Here is a 17331-nt window from a genome sequence, read left to right on the forward strand (position 1 = left end):
TCAGTCGGCTTTGCCGATAAAGATATACCCTCAGTCTATGTGAATTGAAACTTTCATCTACGGGCAAATCGAGTGTATTTACGGTCCTTTCAGCGTTTTGTGGCCCTTTTTGGTCATTTGAACTTGCCGACAAAAATGTGAATTAGGATTAACGTTCAATAATATTGCGGAATGTACCGACATAGTCCATTATGAAGTGTTTCTTATTTTGGGAGTCATATCTTTCCGATAGATATTGCGCCTACTAGTCATTTCAGTAGGTCATCGTATAACTTTTGGGCCAGTATGCCTGAAAGCTTGGACTTGTCGACCCAAAACGTAATATCGCTGCAAACAGGACCGTATACATTTCCAAAGGATCTTCGAACAGAAACTAAACTCCACTTTCCCTAAGGAGAGGTCCGATATGGACCATTTTAGAAGTTAGACTAAATTGGGACCAAATATTAGGAGATCCAAAATGGCTGCACCGTTCAAGAGATAGCGTGCATGCCATTTTATTGACATTTTTTAAATATTGGGGGAAGTACCGGGAGTTGTGAACCGGTATTGCCCATCTTCGAACTGAAATTAAGTTTGGACAAAATATGACGAAAGCCAAATTTTGGACCAAATCGATTGATCAGTTCGAGGCTTATCGTGCTCTCCAGTCACTACATTTCGGCTGTTTTCTCAAGAAGTAAAAAAAACTTTTACCATTATAATGGAGGCAGCGAATGCAAGTTGCTTCATCAAAAATCAAATTCATTCGAGAGCAGGTCTTAAAGTGAACTTATCCGATTTTTTTTTATCTGATTAATATCTGGTAGATATATTAGGATGCGAAGAATGGACCACATAGGTCACTCCCTTCAAGAGTTATCGTGCCCACAATTTTTCCGAAAATTTTTTGTAGGGGAGGTACCTGAAAGTGGCTTATCTGCGAACTTATACTAAGTTTGGACAAAATATTACGAAGGCCAAATTTTGAACCGAGTCTGCAGATCCGTTCATAATTTATATTCCGCTCCAACCTTTCAGGCTATTTGCTCAGGAAGTATGGGGGGACAGTGAATACAAGTTGTTACAATAAAAATCAAAGCGATTCGAGAGCTGGTCCTAAACTGGAGGTACCCGAAGGAGTGGACAAATATAGTCCGTATTCGAACCTGATCTATACCAGGTAGATATATTAGGATGTGTAAAGCATGGACCTAATCGGTCACTACCTTCAAGAGTTATCGTGCGCACAAATTTTCCGAACATTTTCGAACTTTTGTGGGGGTGGAACCCGAAGGAGTGGACCGATATCTCCCATCTTCGAACTTAAACTAAGTTTGGGCAAAATATTACGAGAATAACCGTGTTACCAGCCAGACAGACGGACGGATATTGCTAAATCGACTCCAAATTTGATTTTGTCCAAACATACTTGGGGTCTAAAACCAATTTTGCGATGCTGAGGGTATAAAAATGTATACGGGGAATATACAAAAATATGGACCTATGTGGACGACTTTTGGTAAAGGAGTTTCGGGACCTCTGAGAACTTCAAATGTCATATTACAGCTAATACCGAAAATTGCGAGGTACCGTTCTATAGGGGCTATACCGTCTATGTTAACGATTTTTAGTGGAGAAGTTTCGTGACCACTGAAAACATCGAGTGTCAAATTACAGCTACTTCAGTTAAATCTTGCAATTAAAATCACCAAAATACCGAAAATCGTGGGGTACCGTTATATGGGGTTATACCAAAACGTTGACCTATACAGCCCATCTTCTGACTGGACCTGTCTGTCTTTTATCCTGATCAAGAATATATTTTATATGGTTGCAAATGATTAGTTCAATGTGTTCCAAACAGAAAAATAAACTTAATATACCCTCCATACTATTGGTGGAGGGTATAAAAATGTGTACACTTTAGTGACAGCTGCTGGCCGGAACACGTGTGTTGTATGGTTCCAGTTCAATCCGCTGCGAAGAAACCCCACTGCAGGGGATTGTTTTTATATTACAAATTATATCATTGTAATGGAAACCACAAAGACTACCTTCGGCAAAAATTACAAAACGATTTTCAAACTACCAAGATTGGAGGACAAATTACGATGAAGATGAACAAAGATTGGACCAAATTACTTCTGTTACTTATCGTGCTAACCAGCCTGACAGATCGACGGATGTGGCTAAATCCACTTCAAATTTTGTGAAACAGATTTGGTCTTAACATGTGTGGGGTCAAAAACGATTATTTTAAAGGAGCATGAGAAAAATAAGCATGAGACGATAACAAGATTTTATGTTATGTTAATTTACGTTATGTACTCACCACGGACTTCAAACTTGTAATCGATTTATTTTATAGATACGATTTATTTACTAAATATAGGCCTGGAATTGAGTGAATATCCTTAAAAGTAAGCTGGTATAATATTTGCAATGTTGTTGGATTTCTTTTTTGAAGGATCCATATTAGGATCGTCCAATTATTATCTAACTTATAAAATATTGAATAAATTATTAAAAATACAAAATTAATAAAATAATAAAAAATAACCTTCAACTAGCAGCCAGTCAATCAACTATGGCTTTAATACATATTGAACTTTCTTTAAGAGTCGTCCCGGTTTCCACCAAGGCAGACGGAATCTGAATTCTCTACCATCCTCCTCCTCTTCAGAATTGTCAGTATCTCGTTCTTTCTCCGGCTTCCTCCTTTCGCTCAAACCAAAATCTTCTTCATCCTCTCTGAAATTCTTGAATAACTTCCGTTGCAGTGGTTGTTGTTGTGGGGTTCTTGAGAGATTTCTATTTGCCTTGCGATAAGTGAACTCTTCCATAAACCTCTCTCGTTCATCATTCGTTTCGAAAGCTTTGATTTCTCTGCTATTTTTCTCCAAATTACTGTCATACGATTTGTATAAGAAACTATCTTCAGATGGTCCATTGTAACCTTTGTTGCCTTGCGATTTGTATAAGAAACTACTTTCAGATGGCGTATTAAAACCTTCGTTGACTTCTTCCTCCTGTTTTTGCTCAGACAATCCAAAGGCATTGACCAATTCTTTGCCCAAATACCTCAAGTTATGCCTGCCCGTATTGTGGGGAAATAAAAGAGTTTTAGAAGATTGTTCTCTCTCACCCCTCTCACGAAAATCTTCCAAATTATTTTCCTCCAACAATGAGGAATCGCCACGTTTGGAAAGTGGTGCAGGAGTTAAAATTTTCGGTATCGTGTCACTAAACCATGACTTATCCAAACCAGTGTGCACCTTTGCCACTTTTGGTTTTTCTGTTTTGCGATTTTGAAACTCTTCCCGGTTCTTTTTGCGACCACCCAAAGGGGCTGGTTTCACTAGATTGTAGGACAAGTCACTAAACCACTCAAATTGTTGGTTTTTCCCCTCCACTTCACGTTTTGGCCTTTCACGAGCCATTAACTTCTTATGATGCTTCTCCAAACCATTGACTTTGGCTTCACTTAGCAGCTTTGTTTTAGTCATCATCAGACTATTGTTGGGTTCAGGCCTATAAACCGTAACCGTAGATCTTTTCATGGGTAACAAATTCTCCTCACCGTCTTTCTTGCCAAACTTCTCTTCATATTTCCAGGCATTTCGCACAAATTCATTCATTGTCGGTCCCTGTATCAGCAATTCAAATGGTATTTTCTTCACCCTAGCCGTCTTTTGCATTCGTTCGATACACTGTGTATCGGAATTCTCGGCATTGCATTCGCACAAACACTCCTCACCGCAGTAGAAATTCAAACATCCGCACTGATCGCACAACGCTTTGCAATTTCGAATATTTTTAGTTTCATCCTCTGGCAGGTTTTGTTGTAGGGATCTCAGGTTACCACTACCACCGCTGCCGCTACTACTACTGGCCGTCGCCAAAACTATCACCCACACAATAAGTAATCCAATGGTATAGAGATACAGCTGTGTATTGCTTACAACCGTCATTGCCCTTTGCTTGATCTCCAGATTTGCGTCCGTTCGCTTACATTCTCTCACGCGGAATAGAATTTGTTTTCCGAAACGTTTTGAATTTTACTTTTTTGCTATTTATATGAACGTACTTGAGATTTTAGAATTTTATTTTACTTTTGCTTTGACAAGATTATCAACAAAAAGAAGTTCGAAGAAGAATCGAGTAAATACGTCGGCATTGACGAACTGTTGGTACTCTGTAAAATGTTAAAGTCTGATCATCAATGGGGCCAAATTAATGTTAAAATTACATTTTCTGAAAGAGGGTCTACAGAAAGGGTCTATAGAAGCACCGTTTCTCTCAGAAAGGGTCTATAGAAGTACCCTTTCTCTCAGAAAGGGTCTATAGAAGTACCCTTTCTTTCAGAAATAGTCCAAAGAAGCACCCTTTCTTCCAGAAAGGGTCTATAGAAGCACTCTTTCAGAAGGGGTCTATAGAAGCACCCTGTCTTTTAGAAAGGGTCTATAGAAGTACCCTTTCTTTCAGAAATAGTCCAAAGCATCACCCTTTCTTCCAGAAAGGGTCTATAGAAGCACACTTTCTTTCAAAAACGGTCTAAAGAAGTGCTCTTTCTTTCAGAAAGGGTCAATAGAATACCCTTTCTTTCAGAAATAGTCCAAAGAAGCACCCTTTCTTCCAGAAAGGATCTATAGAAGCGCTCTTTCTGCAAGAAAGGGTCTATAGAAGCACCCTTTCTTTCAGAAATAGTCCGAAGCAGCACCCTTTCTTCCAGAAACGGTCTAAAGAAGTGCTCTTTCTTTCAGAAAGGGTCTATAGAAGCACCCTTTCTTTCAGAAAGGGCCTATAGAAGTACCCTTTGTTTCAGAAATAGCCCAAAGCAGCACCATTTCTTTCAGAAAGGGTCTATAGAACCACCCTTCCTTTCAGAAAGGGTCTACAGAAGCACCCTTCCTTTGAGAAAGGGTCTATATAAGCACCCTTTCTTTCAGAAAGGGTCTATAGAAGCACCCTTTCTTTCAGAAAGGGTCTATAGAAGCACCTTTTCTTTCAGAAAGGGTCTATAGAAGCACCATTTCTTTCAGAAAGGGTCTATAGAAGCACCCTTTCTTTCAGAAAGGGTCTAAATATGCACCCTTTCTTTCAGAAAGGGTCTATAGCAGCACCTTTTCTTTCAGAAAGGGTCTATAGAAGCACCATTTCTTTCAGAAAGGGTCTATAAAAGCACCCTTTCTTTCAGAAAGGGTTTATAAAAGCGCTCTTTCTTTCAGAAAGGGTCTATAGAAGCACCCTTCCTTTGAGAAAGGGTCTATAGAAGCACCTTTCCTTTCAGAAAGGGCCTATAGAAGTACCCTTTGTTTCAGAAATAGTCCAAAGCAGCACCATTTCTTTCAGAAAGGGTCTATAGAAACACCCTTTCTTTCAGAAAGGGTCTATAGAAACACCCTTTCTTTCAGAAAGGGTCTATAGAAGCACCCTTCCTTTCAGAAAGGGTCTACAGAAGCACCCTTCCTTTGAGAAAGGGTCTATAGAAGCACCCTTTCTTTCAGAAAGGGTCTATAGATGCACCCTTTCTTTCAGAAAGGGTCTGTAGAAGCACCCTTTCTTTTAGAAAGGGTCTATAGATGCACCCTTTCTTTCAGAAAGGGTCTATAGAAGCACCTTTTCTTTCAGAAAGGGTCTATAGAAGCACCATTTCTTTCAGAAAGGGTCTATAGAAGCACCCTTTCTTTCAGAAAGGGTCTATAGAAGCACCCTTTCTTTCAAAAAGGGTCTATAGAAGCACCCTTTCTTTTAGAAAGGGTCTATAGAAGCACCCTTTCTTTTAGAAAGGGTCTATAGAAGCACCCTTTCTTTTAGAAAGGGTCTATAGAAGCACCCTTTCTTTTAGAAAGGGTCTATAGAAGCACCCTTTCTTTCAGAAAAAGGGTCTATAGAAGCACCCCCTCTTTTAGAAAGGGTCTATAGAAGCACCCTTTCTTTTCGAAAGGGTCTATAGAAGCACCCTTTCTTTTCGAAAGGTTCTATAAAAGCACCCTTTCTTTCAGAAAGGGTCTATGGAAACACCTTTTTTCAGAAAGGGTCTATAGAAGCGCTCTTTCTTTCAGAAAGGGTCTATAGAAGCGCTCTTTCTTTCAGAAAGGGTCTATAGAAGCGCTCTTTCTTTCAGAAAGGGTCTATAGAAGCGCTCTTTCTTTCAGAAATTCTCTATAGAAGCACCCTTTCTTTTAGAAAGGGTCTATAGAAGCACCCTTTCTTTTAGAAAGGGTCTATAGAAGCACCCTTTCTTTAAGAAAGGGTCTATAGAAGCACCCTTTCTTTTAGAAAGGGTCTATAGAAGCACCCTTTCTTTTAGAAAGGGTCTATAGAAGCACCCTTTCTTTTAGAAAGGGTCTATAGAAGCACCCTTTCGTTTAGAAAGGGTCTATAGAAGCACCCTTTCTTTTAGAAAGGGTCTATAGAAGCACCCTTTCTTTTAGAAAGGGTCTATAGAAGCACCCTTTCTTTTAGAAAGGGTCTATACATGCACCCTTTCTTTCAGAAAGCGTCTACAGAAGCACCCTTTCTTTCAGAAAGGGTCTACAGAAGCACCCTTTCTTTCAGAAAGCGTCTACAGAAGCACCCTTTCTTTCAGAAAGGGTCTATAGAAGCACCCTTTCTTTCAGAAAGGGTCTATAGAAGCAACCTTTCTTTTAGAAAGGGTCTATAGAAGCACCCTTTCTTTCAGAAAGGGTCTATAGATGCAGCATGTCTTTCAGAATTGGTCTATAGAAGCACCCTTTCTTACAGAAATGGTTCAAAGAATCACCCCATCTTTCAGAAAGGGTCTATAAAAGTTGAGCCAAAACTACTCTGGTTTGTAGTGACACCTGACACACCTCCCTGTGATAGATGGAGGATGTTCTCCGAGGACAGCATTCACACGATAGTTGTTTATGGCATCAGTTCCACTGCAACCGTGTGCTTGATAGGCTTGTTGATCTAAGGGTTCATTCTTGTAACGTTGGACCTCTGTTTTTAGAAAATGAAAATCCCTCCTGAGATGCCTGGGTGAGGGGTGTCCTACATCACGGTAATACCCGAGCAAGTACTGCAATGAAAGCATGTAATTTTGTTGCTATACCGGAAGAATCTTTGTCTCCTCACGTAAGTGGTCCACTGAAGACATGAGGAGGCACCTGCTGCAGTTCTCAGGGCGACATTCTGACAGGTTTCAATATTTTTCCATCCCGTTGCACTTATATTGATACGACGGTTATGTATGGCTAATTATGACACTCTCCGCGATTTCTGGCTGGGGTGTCCTTATTGACCGTGCAAAGGGTAGAGCTATCAATCTGCTCAACCAGCACTAAACACCTCTGGAAAGACAATCAAGTCTTTTTATAGACAACTCACGACATCTCATAGAAAATCAGAAGATCTTCTCACAGAAGAACAAAAGGTCCTCTGATGGAAGACCAAAAAGTCTTCTTCTACAAAATACCAAAAATGCTCTGTAACCCCAAAAATACCGCTTACAGGAGATAAGAAGATTTTTCTATAGAAGACCATACAAAACCAGCAGTTTTCCCTATAGAAGGCCAAAGAGTCGTCTTACAGAAGATCAAAAGGTCTTGCTATAGATCACCAAAAGGTATTCTTACTGAAGATCCACAGGTCTTCCTATAGGAGATCAAAAGGTCTTTTCAAGAAGGCACCAAAAGATCTTCCTATTCAAGACAAAAACCAATCATTCCCTTTTTTGGTCGACCAAAAGGTCTTTGTATAGAAGACTTAAAGTTCTTCTTATAGAACACCAAAGGACATTCTCATGAAAGAACCAAAGTCCTTTCTATGGAAGTCCAAAAGGATTTTTCATAGAAGGACGAAAAGTCTTCCAATAGGAGACGAAACGTCTTCCTATAGAAGACCAAAGACCCACAACTCATTCCATAGAAAATCAAGCGGTCTTCGCATAGAAAATGAAAATATATTCGCATAGAAGGTCAAAAAGTCTCCTCATAGAAGACCCAAAGCCGTCGCGTAGAATACCAAGCTTCCTTTGATAATGTACCAGGATGTCTTCATATAGAAGAATGTCCTATGACCAAAAGTTCTTCTCAACTTACAATATGAAAGTCATCCTGTAAAAGACAAAAAGGTCTCCCTCTAGGTCTTATATAAAAAAAATGATCTTCACATAGGAAACCAAAAGGTGTTCTCGTAGAACGCGGGAAGTGGTTCTCATGTGGATAGTTTTTTAGCTTAAGTTGCAACTTGTATGTATGTATGCAACCAAAACCATACATAACCAAATTATTAATTCCAATACTATAGGGTATCATTAGTTTTCAAGAATATTCGTTTAGTGTCGAGTTAGCATTTTTATCACCACCAGTTGAATTTATCAATAAGAAAATTGAACGAGACAAATGTCTTCTTGCATATTTGTTTTCATGTTCTTGAAATTTTTTCCACAAAGTTTGGAATTTACATGACTCTTGTTGTTGTTGTTGCCGTGACATTGGCATATCAACGTAAAATTGAGGTTTACTCAATGAATTTTTAGTATTTATTTAATGTGCATCGCTTAAAGTGTTTTGAATTGAATAATGGAAATTGAAACAATACCGAACTCGTAATTATAGACACATTTTTAAGAAAAATATCTTTCAGAGTTTTGTTTCTAATTTATTTTTTAGGAAATAATAATATAACTCTTTTAGCCTTCAGGGTGAATCTTTTCCTATTATTTTTAGATGATTTCTCGTGTAAGATTCACAGCATTTACGTGCCTGTATTATGCTTCATTTTACCATGCGTTTCACCCTTGACTGAAGTTATTATTATGTGGTACCTTTGGTGATTCTAAAATATTTCTTTGTCCACAATAATTTTGTTTGGTATGATAAAGGTATATCTCCTTAGCATTAGATTCACTAAAATACTGCACATCCCTTTTGTGACACCTTTGACATTGAATTTTATTTAAAAATTGCACACAGTTATTTTACTAAAAAAAATCAGAAAATTTATTTTTTCGACCACATCTATTATGCCAGATAATATAACAAAGAATGTAAACGGAAATGCTGCAGAAAGTTTAGCGTCTCTTGCCTTTGCCCTTTTTGCCGCCACCACCACCACCGCCGGAAGTACTTTGTTGTTGTGCCTGTTGTGGTGCTTCGCCACCAGGTCTAGCCTGACGACTCTTCAGTTGGGGTATTTTACTTGCAACATGTAGCATAAATGCTTCACGACTGGTGAATTCAGGATTACAGAACGAACCGTCATCGTTACGCATTTGTACACGAATTCTTCCACGGAATTGTAATTCCTGAAAAATAAAGAAAGAAAAAATAATAAAAAAACATTAAAACAAAAATAAATAAAATCATGTAATATAGCCTGAATAACAAGGGGCGTCGTTTAACTACCGAAAGATGGAGCTACATATAGTAAAAATCAGAGCCACTCATCCATATGGGACCACATACGACCCAAGGGACCATTTAGACTAGAATAGGCGACCCAAAGGGCCATCTTCTCTACAATAGACGACCCAAGGACCAATATACTCTACAGTAGACGACCCAAAGGGCCATCTTCTCTACAATAGACGACCCAAGGACCAATATACTCTACAGTAGACGACCCAAGGGACCAATATACTCTATAGTAGACGACCCAAGGGGCCATCTACTCTATAGTAGACGACCCAAGGGGCCATCTACTCTATACTAGACGACCCAAGGGGCCATCTACTCTATAGTAGACGACCCAAGGGGCCATCTACTCTATAGTAGACGACCCAAGGGGCCATCTACTCTATAGTAGACGACCCAAGGGGCCATCTACTCTATAGTAGACGACCCAAGGGGCCATCTACTCTATAGTAGACGACCCAAGGGGCCATCTACTCTATAGTAGACGACCCAAGGGGCCATCTACTCTATAGTAGACGACCCAAGGGGCCATCTACTCTATAGTAGACGACCCAAGGGGCCATCTACTCTATAGTAGACGACCCAAGGGGCCATCTACTCTATAGTAGACGACCCAAGGGGCCATCTACTCTATAGTAGACGACCCAAGGGGCCATCTACTCTATAGTAGACGACCCAAGGGGCCATCTACTCTATAGTAGACGACCCAAGGGGCCATCTACTCTATAGTAGACGACCCAAGGGGCCATCTACTCTATAGTAGACGACCCAAGGGGCCATCTACTCTATAGTAGACGACCCAAGGGGCCATCTACTCTATAGTAGACGACCCAAGGGGCCATCTACTCTATAGTAGACGACCCAAGGGGCCATCTACTCAATAGTAGACGACCCAAGGGGCCATCTACTCTATAGTAGACGACCCAAGGGGCCATCTACTCTATACTAGACGACCCAAGGGGCCATCTACTCTATACTAGACCACCCAAGGGGCCATCTACTCTATAGTATACGACCCAAGGGGCCATCTACTCTATAGTATACGACACAAGGGGCCATCTACTCTATAGTAGACGACCCAAGGGGCCATCTACTCTATAGTAGACGACCCAAGGGGCCATCTACTCTATAGTAGACGACCCAAGGGGCCATCTACTCTATAGTAGACGACCCAAGGGGCCATCTACTCTATAGTAGACGACCCAAGGGGCCATCTACTCTATAGTAGACGACCCAAGGGGCCATCTACTCTATAGTAGACGACCCAAGGGGCCATCTACTCTATAGTAGACGACCCAAGGGGCCATCTACTCTATAGTAGACGACCCAAGGGGCCATCTACTCTATAGTAGACAACCCAAGGGGCCATCTACTCTATAGTAGACGACCCAAGGGGCCATCTACTCTATAGTAGACGACCCAAGGGGCCATCTACTCTATAGTAGACGACCCAAGGGGCCATCTACTCTATAGTAGACGACCCAAGGGGCCATCTACTCTATAGTAGACGACCCAAGGGGCCATCTACTCTATAGTAGACGACCCAAGGGGCCATCTACTCAATAGTAGACGACCCAAGGGGCCATCTACTCTATAGTAGACGACCCAAGGGGCCATCTACTCTATACTAGACGACCCAAGGGGCCATCTACTCTATACTAGACCACCCAAGGGGCCATCTACTCTATAGTATACGACCCAAGGGGCCATCTACTCTATAGTATACGACACAAGGGGCCATCTACTCTATAGTAGACGACCCAAGGGGCCATCTACTCTATAGTAGACGACCCAAGGGGCCATCTACTCTATAGTAGACGACCCAAGGGGCCATCTACTCTATAGTAGACGACCCAAGGGGCCATCTACTCTATAGTAGACGACCCAAGGGGCCATCTACTCTATAGTAGACGACCCAAGGGGCCATCTACTCTATAGTAGACGACCCAAGGGGCCATCTACTCTATAGTAGACGACCCAAGGGGCCATCTACTCTATAGTAGACGACCCAAGGGGCCATCTACTCTATAGTAGACGACCCAAGGGGCCATCTACTCTATAGTAGACGACCCAAGGGGCCATCTACTCTATAGTAGACGACCCAAGGGGCCATCTACTCTATAGTAGACGACCCAAGGGGCCATCTACTCTATAGTAGACGACCCAAGGGGCCATCTACTCTATAGTAGACGACCCAAGGGGCCATCTACTCTATAGTATACGACCCAAGGGGTCATCTACTCTATAGTAGACGACCCAAGGGGCCATCTACTCTATACTAGACGACCCAAGGGGCCATCTACTCTATACTAGACCACCCAAGGGGCCATCTACTCTATAGTATACGACCCAAGGGGCCATCTACTCTATAGTATACGACACAAGGGGCCATCTACTCTATAGTAGACGACCCAAGGGGCCATCTACTCTATAGTAGACGACCCAAGGGGCCATCTACTCTATAGTAGACGACCCAAGGGGCCATCTACTCTATAGTAGACGACCCAAGGGGCCATCTACTCTATAGTAGACGACCCAAGGGGCCATCTACTCTATAGTAGACGACCCAAGGGGCCATCTACTCTATAGTAGACGACCCAAGGGGCCATCTACTCTATAGTATACGACCCAAGGGGCCATCTACTCTATAGTAGACGACCCAAGGGGCCATCTACTCTATAGTATACGACCCAAGGGGCCATCTACTCTATAGTAGACGACCCAAGGGGCCATCTACTCTATAGTAGACGACCCAAGGGGCCATCTACTCTATAGTAGACGACCCAAGGGGCCATCTACTCTATAGTAGACGACCCAAGGGGCCATCTACTCTATAGTAGACGACCCAAGGGGCCATCTACTCTATAGTATACGACCCAAGGGGCCATCTACTCTATAGTATACGACCCAAGGGGTCATCTACTCTATAGTAGACGACCCAAGGGGCCATCTACTCTATAGTAGACGACCCAAGGGGCCATCTACTCTATAGTAGACGACCCAAGGGGCCATCTACTCTATAGTAGACGACCCAAGGGGCCATCTACTCTATAGTAGACGACCCAAGGGGCCATCTACTCTATAGTAGACGACCCAAGGGGCCATCTACTCTATAGTAGACGACCCAAGGGGCCATCTACTCTATAGTAGACGACCCAAGGGGCCATCTACTCTATAGTAGACGACCCAAGGGGCCATCTACTCTATAGTAGACGACCCAAGGGGCCATCTACTCTATAGTAGACGACCCAAGGGGCCATCTACTCTATAGTAGACGACCCAAGGGGCCATCTACTCTATAGTAGACGACCCAAGGGGCCATCTACTCTATAGTAGACGACCCAAGGGGCCATCTACTCTATAGTAGACGACCCAAGGGGCCATCTACTCTATAGTAGACGACCCAAGGGGCCATCTACTCTATAGTAGACGACCCAAGGGGCCATCTACTCTATAGTAGACGACCCAAGGGGCCATCTACTCTATAGTAGACGACCCAAGGGGCCATCTACTCTATAGTAGACGACCCAAGGGGCAATCTACTCTATAGTAGACGACCAAAGGGGCCATCTACTCTATAGTAGACGACCCAAGGGGCCATCTACTCTATAGTAGAAGACCCAAAGGGCCATATACTCTATAGTAGACGACCCAAGGGGCCATCTACTCTATAGTAGACGACCTAAGGGGCCATCTACTCTACAGCAGACTACCCAAGGGGCCATCTACTCTACAGTATACCAACCAAGGAACATGAGCCAATAGGCCATCTACTTTACAATGGACAAGTCAAGGGACCATCTACTTTATAGTAGAATAGAATAGACGAACCAAATTATATCTTCTCTACAGTAGACGACCCAAGGGACTATCTACTCTATTGTAGACGAACATGACCACAAATCATACTGGATGTATGTTGCTGAGTTTCTAGGTTTTTTTATCAACGGTTGCCTGTCGGAGAGCATTCACTTAGAAACAAAGGGCACATTCTTCGAGCTATTTAAAAGCATAACTTTTCTGCTCAAAATACCATTGAGTTGCAGGGACAATGCATTTCCGAGGCGGTGAACAGAAACATGCTGAGTTTGTTTTTGTTGCGAAACTGCGATGTTGTCTCGTATTCCCATGGCGGCGACCCGTCAGATAGCATTCACATAGAAAGGAAGCGCACATTCTTTGAGCTATTAAAGACACAATTTAAATGAAATTGTGATTATAAATTTCCTTCCTCAGGCTATTAGGTGTCATTTTCAGCGCCTCGGTTGTCTCAGCTCAATGTAATCCCTCTTTTATCTTTAATATTCAAGTAAATCGTGTAAACATATGTTCCCTTTCACTGAATAGCTCCAACTTCTAGTAAATCTCACTTTGAACCTTTGTTGTTAGACCAAAATAATCAAACTCCTCCCCACCCACTTGATACTAACCCTACTTTTCTCACGACAGTACTGTTTGTTCTCCACAGCTACTCGAATTTGGCTGGCAGCTAGTACATCACGTATCTCAGCATATGTGGGATTTTCAACACAATTTTCTTTGGGTAGACGACGTCCTTCCTGTCTGGTTTTCTTGCTATTAATATAGGCTGGGTAAATGCAAATCCATCTACGTGAAGGGGGACAAAGAAAAACAAAAACAACAATCATAAATTTGCATTACTCGAAAAGAACGAATTGCCTTACCTTTCCATATCACTATGCTTCATGGCCGGATGCCAATTGGTTCGAACTGGAGCAGCTGCAGCCATTTTCCAGTTAGTTTTTTCAAATAAATTTCACTTATTTATGTTTTTGGGGAAAATTTGTATGCTCCCCCGAATTTTGACACTTAAATTGTTGACACGTCGCTGATGTAGAGTAACAAAGTTGTTTGTAGCGAAAGTTGTATGAAGAGTCACCCTGTGTTTGTGATGTGATACAAAACAGCTGTTGCTCATAAAACAGAATAAATGATGTTGGCGTTAAAGCGTCAGGCGTATTGTATTTGTGTTTTGGCAGATTTCCTTAAATTACCTTAGAGGTAAAAAGCATACTTTATTTTTTCGAAAAGAGAATGATATGACTACGGGACTCTCAAATAAGTGAATAGTATATAAATGGACCGGTTCTCATATTTATTTCTGGTCTGTTCCTTTACTTTTAAAAGTGGTAAAACCGGCAAAAATAGTAAAAGTTGTAAACTGCTCTCATATGTATAGTATGGTGTCAGAAGTAAAGGAACGCTTTTCGAGTACAAAGTGGTAAACCTTGAAGATTCTTGCACGTAAAGGAAAAGAGCTACAGAGCTTTCATTTCACGTTCATAAGTCCCAATTTACATTGGGCGAGTTTACTTGCGGCAATTGTCATTTTGTAGGAGAGAGAGGTGAGGCATATGGTAACCCTTTGCCTCTCAGCACCCTCTCTCACCTACAAACTGACAATTGCCGCAAGTAAACTCGCCTAATGTAAATTGGGACTTACAAAGAGCATAGGAAGAATATATAGGAATAAACTAGTCTGTGTTTAGACACGCAAATTTCTCGGGAAAGTAAATTGAGTTTTTTGGGAGAGAGCGGAGAGGAAAGAGCTCCTCAATATTCTTTCCTACCCCCTATTGCCTAAAACCTGAATTTACTTTCCCGAGAAATTTGTGTGTCTAAACACGGACCTACAGTAGCTTCCGCTTACTCTTATGTTACACGCTAAAACTTTCATACGAAACTTTCCTATTATTTTGGGGTTCATAGATCGAGTTCCATACAAAAATAATTTTGTGAAATTACTGTAATGGGGAACTCGACCTAAGAACGCCAAAATAATGGGAAAGTTACGTATGAAAATTTCAGCGTGTAACATAAGAGTTATGGTAGAACAAAATTGAAATTACAAATAAGTCCCAATTTACATTAGGCGAGTTTACTTGCGGCAATTGTCAGTTTGTAGGTGAGAGAGGGTGCTGAGAGGCAAAGGGTTACCATATTCCTCACCTCTCTCTCCTACAAAATGACAATTGCCGCAAGTAAACTCGCCCAATGTAAATTGGGACTAAATACAGTTGCTGGATTTTTGTTCTATGAAAATTTGAAATGAAAAATATTTCCTTTATAATTTTTTTCATTTCACATTTTCATAGAAACAGAATTGAGCCCCAGGTCAACCAATTCAGGTATGAAATGTAATGAAAATAAACAATATATATTTAATTAAATGGGCCGACAGTGTTCTGCAGTGAATATCAGTGAAAGTCGTCCAGATTAAAGCTTCGTTCCCGTACTTTTTAATAGTAAAACTCGTAAAAGAGAGAAATAGAGAAAAATTGTTGTCACAAAAAAGTTTTTTCAAAAAGTTCGGGAACGGAAAAATGGAAAATATGTCAAAAAAACTGGAACAAATGTCAAAGTCGGCGTATCAGCCAATCAGACGCCGGCAACCATGTTACTATTTTTTTACTCGCCCAAATTTGTCGTGTAAAAAGTTTTTAAAGAGAGCGTCATTCAGCGCCATTTTTGCTTAAAGAGAAGTGAACATTTTACAACTTTTTTGTGTACGGGAACGCTTTTTCGAGTAAAATGTGTAAAAGTCGTAAAAATTGTAAAAACTTTTTAGTTCTGGAACACAGCTTAAATTTTATAGTTATAATAACATATCGTCGGCGTCATGCTTAAGTGCTCCATACGCCATTTGCCTGATTCGAGAAAAACTCAAGTTAATGTTTAAAGCCATACAGGATAAAAATGGTGCAATAATCCAATACTTTAAGAGCTCAGTTATACTTAACTAAACTCATAGAGTATATCAGTAGTTTATTTTAGCCATATATCTGTGATAGCCTAGAAGTTATGGTCAATTTTTATAATTGCAAAAAGATGTTGAATTGTTCCATGGAATCTTTTTTTCATGTTTTCGCAGTTTGTGTCACATGGAACATGTTTTGTCACATTTCAACCAAAACACTTTTTATCAATCGTGTTCCACCTCCCATATATGAAGTGCTACTGTGGAGTTTAAAAATCAGGACTTTAAATGAAACATTTATTTTTATCATAGAAATACAATAAGGACCATTATTCATGGTAGAACAAATATAAGGTAAAGTAAATACTACAACAAATACAACTCGAACAATAACCACAAAGGAATTTGTTTTTGTTTGTAACGTTACTGCCAGTTGTATTTGTAAACAAAACAAGAAAATGTGTATAAATTATTGGAATTTAAAAAAAAAAATAATAATTTTTCACATTTGGTTGAATATTTTGGAAAACATGAATGAAAATTCGTTACATTTTCAATTTTTATGTTTCCACATCATTCCACTAAATGCATAAATTCTCGCAGAAACTAGAATTCTTGCAAAAAAATTTGGGGTCGCTGGAAATTCATAGAAAAAGGAGACGCTGTTTCAATGTTTTGTTTTAGAAATCAAAGAAGCACATGTTTATTAGGGCTTTTTTTAACTTTAACAAAATGCCTCACATATTAACAAACGTTGTATCGCCTCTACAAGCGGGGATTTACTGCGCGGCTTATCGTTCGAACTTGGAGGAGGTTACATATCATTGAAGTCTTTCTGGGAAATGGTTTTTTCCGAATGATATATTTTTTTTCTCAAGAAATATATGTCCCTACTGTACATCGAAATAGAAATAAATGTATAAAATGTCATATGAAATTTGACACTAACGTTACAACCCGGTTCAGTCAGCTGTGTATTGCTGCTACCGTTTCTTATTTTACCATGACTCCTGGGGCTCAATTCTGTTTCTATGAAAATATGAAATGAAAACTTTTTTAAAGGAGAAAACTGTCAAATGAAAAAAATATAATGAGAATATGTTTCATTTCAAATTTTCATAGAAAAAGAATCCAGCCCCTGGTTTTTAAAAGAATTTTTTACAACTCATGGATTTTTATACCCTCAGCATTTATGCTAATGGAGGGTATATACATTTTCATACGGGCAAAATGTGCTTCATCGAA

General features: G+C 40.5%; 2 protein-coding genes across 2 annotated transcripts; both read right to left on the bottom strand.

The window, feature by feature from the left end:
- Positions 1–2338: 2338 nt before the first annotated feature.
- Positions 2339–4094, bottom strand: LOC141401854 (uncharacterized). The gene is made up of 2 exons (XM_073982405.1): positions 2543–4094; positions 2339–2478 (listed from the first exon to the last, which is right to left on the bottom strand). Exon 1 carries the CDS (start codon positions 3951–3953, stop codon positions 2568–2570), a length of 1386 nt encoding a protein of 461 aa, XP_073838506.1. The 5' UTR covers positions 3954–4094; the 3' UTR covers positions 2339–2478; positions 2543–2567.
- Positions 4095–8927: 4833 nt separating this feature from the next.
- Srp19 (signal recognition particle 19) lies at positions 8928–14383 on the bottom strand. Its single transcript, XM_073983285.1, has 3 exons — positions 14054–14383; positions 13799–13976; positions 8928–9259 (listed from the first exon to the last, which is right to left on the bottom strand). The coding sequence occupies exons 1-3, from the start codon at positions 14116–14118 to the stop codon at positions 9026–9028; spliced, it is 477 nt and encodes a 158-aa protein (XP_073839386.1). The 5' UTR covers positions 14119–14383; the 3' UTR covers positions 8928–9025.
- Between the last annotated feature and the right edge of the window lie 2948 nt (positions 14384–17331).

Source organism: Musca autumnalis, unplaced genomic scaffold (assembly GCF_047663935.1).
Source record: "Musca autumnalis isolate F117 unplaced genomic scaffold, ASM4766393v1 scaffold_4, whole genome shotgun sequence".
Lineage (NCBI taxonomy): Eukaryota > Metazoa > Arthropoda > Insecta > Diptera > Muscidae > Musca > Musca autumnalis.

Excerpts from the sequence above, each read along its gene's own strand:
- LOC141401854 (XM_073982405.1), bottom strand. The coding sequence starts at position 3,953 with ATGACGGTTGTAAGCAATACACAGCTGTATCTCTATACCATTGGATTA.
- Srp19 (XM_073983285.1), bottom strand. The coding sequence starts at position 14,118 with ATGGCTGCAGCTGCTCCAGTTCGAACCAATTGGCATCCGGCCATGAAG. Across the intron at positions 13,977-14,053 it reads AAGCATAGTGATATGGAAAG|ATGGATTTGCATTTACCCAG; the intron begins GTAAGGCAATTC and ends CCCTTCACGTAG. Across the intron at positions 9,260-13,798 it reads ACTGTCGTGAGAAAAGTAGG|GAATTACAATTCCGTGGAAG; the intron begins GTTAGTATCAAG and ends TTTATTTTTCAG.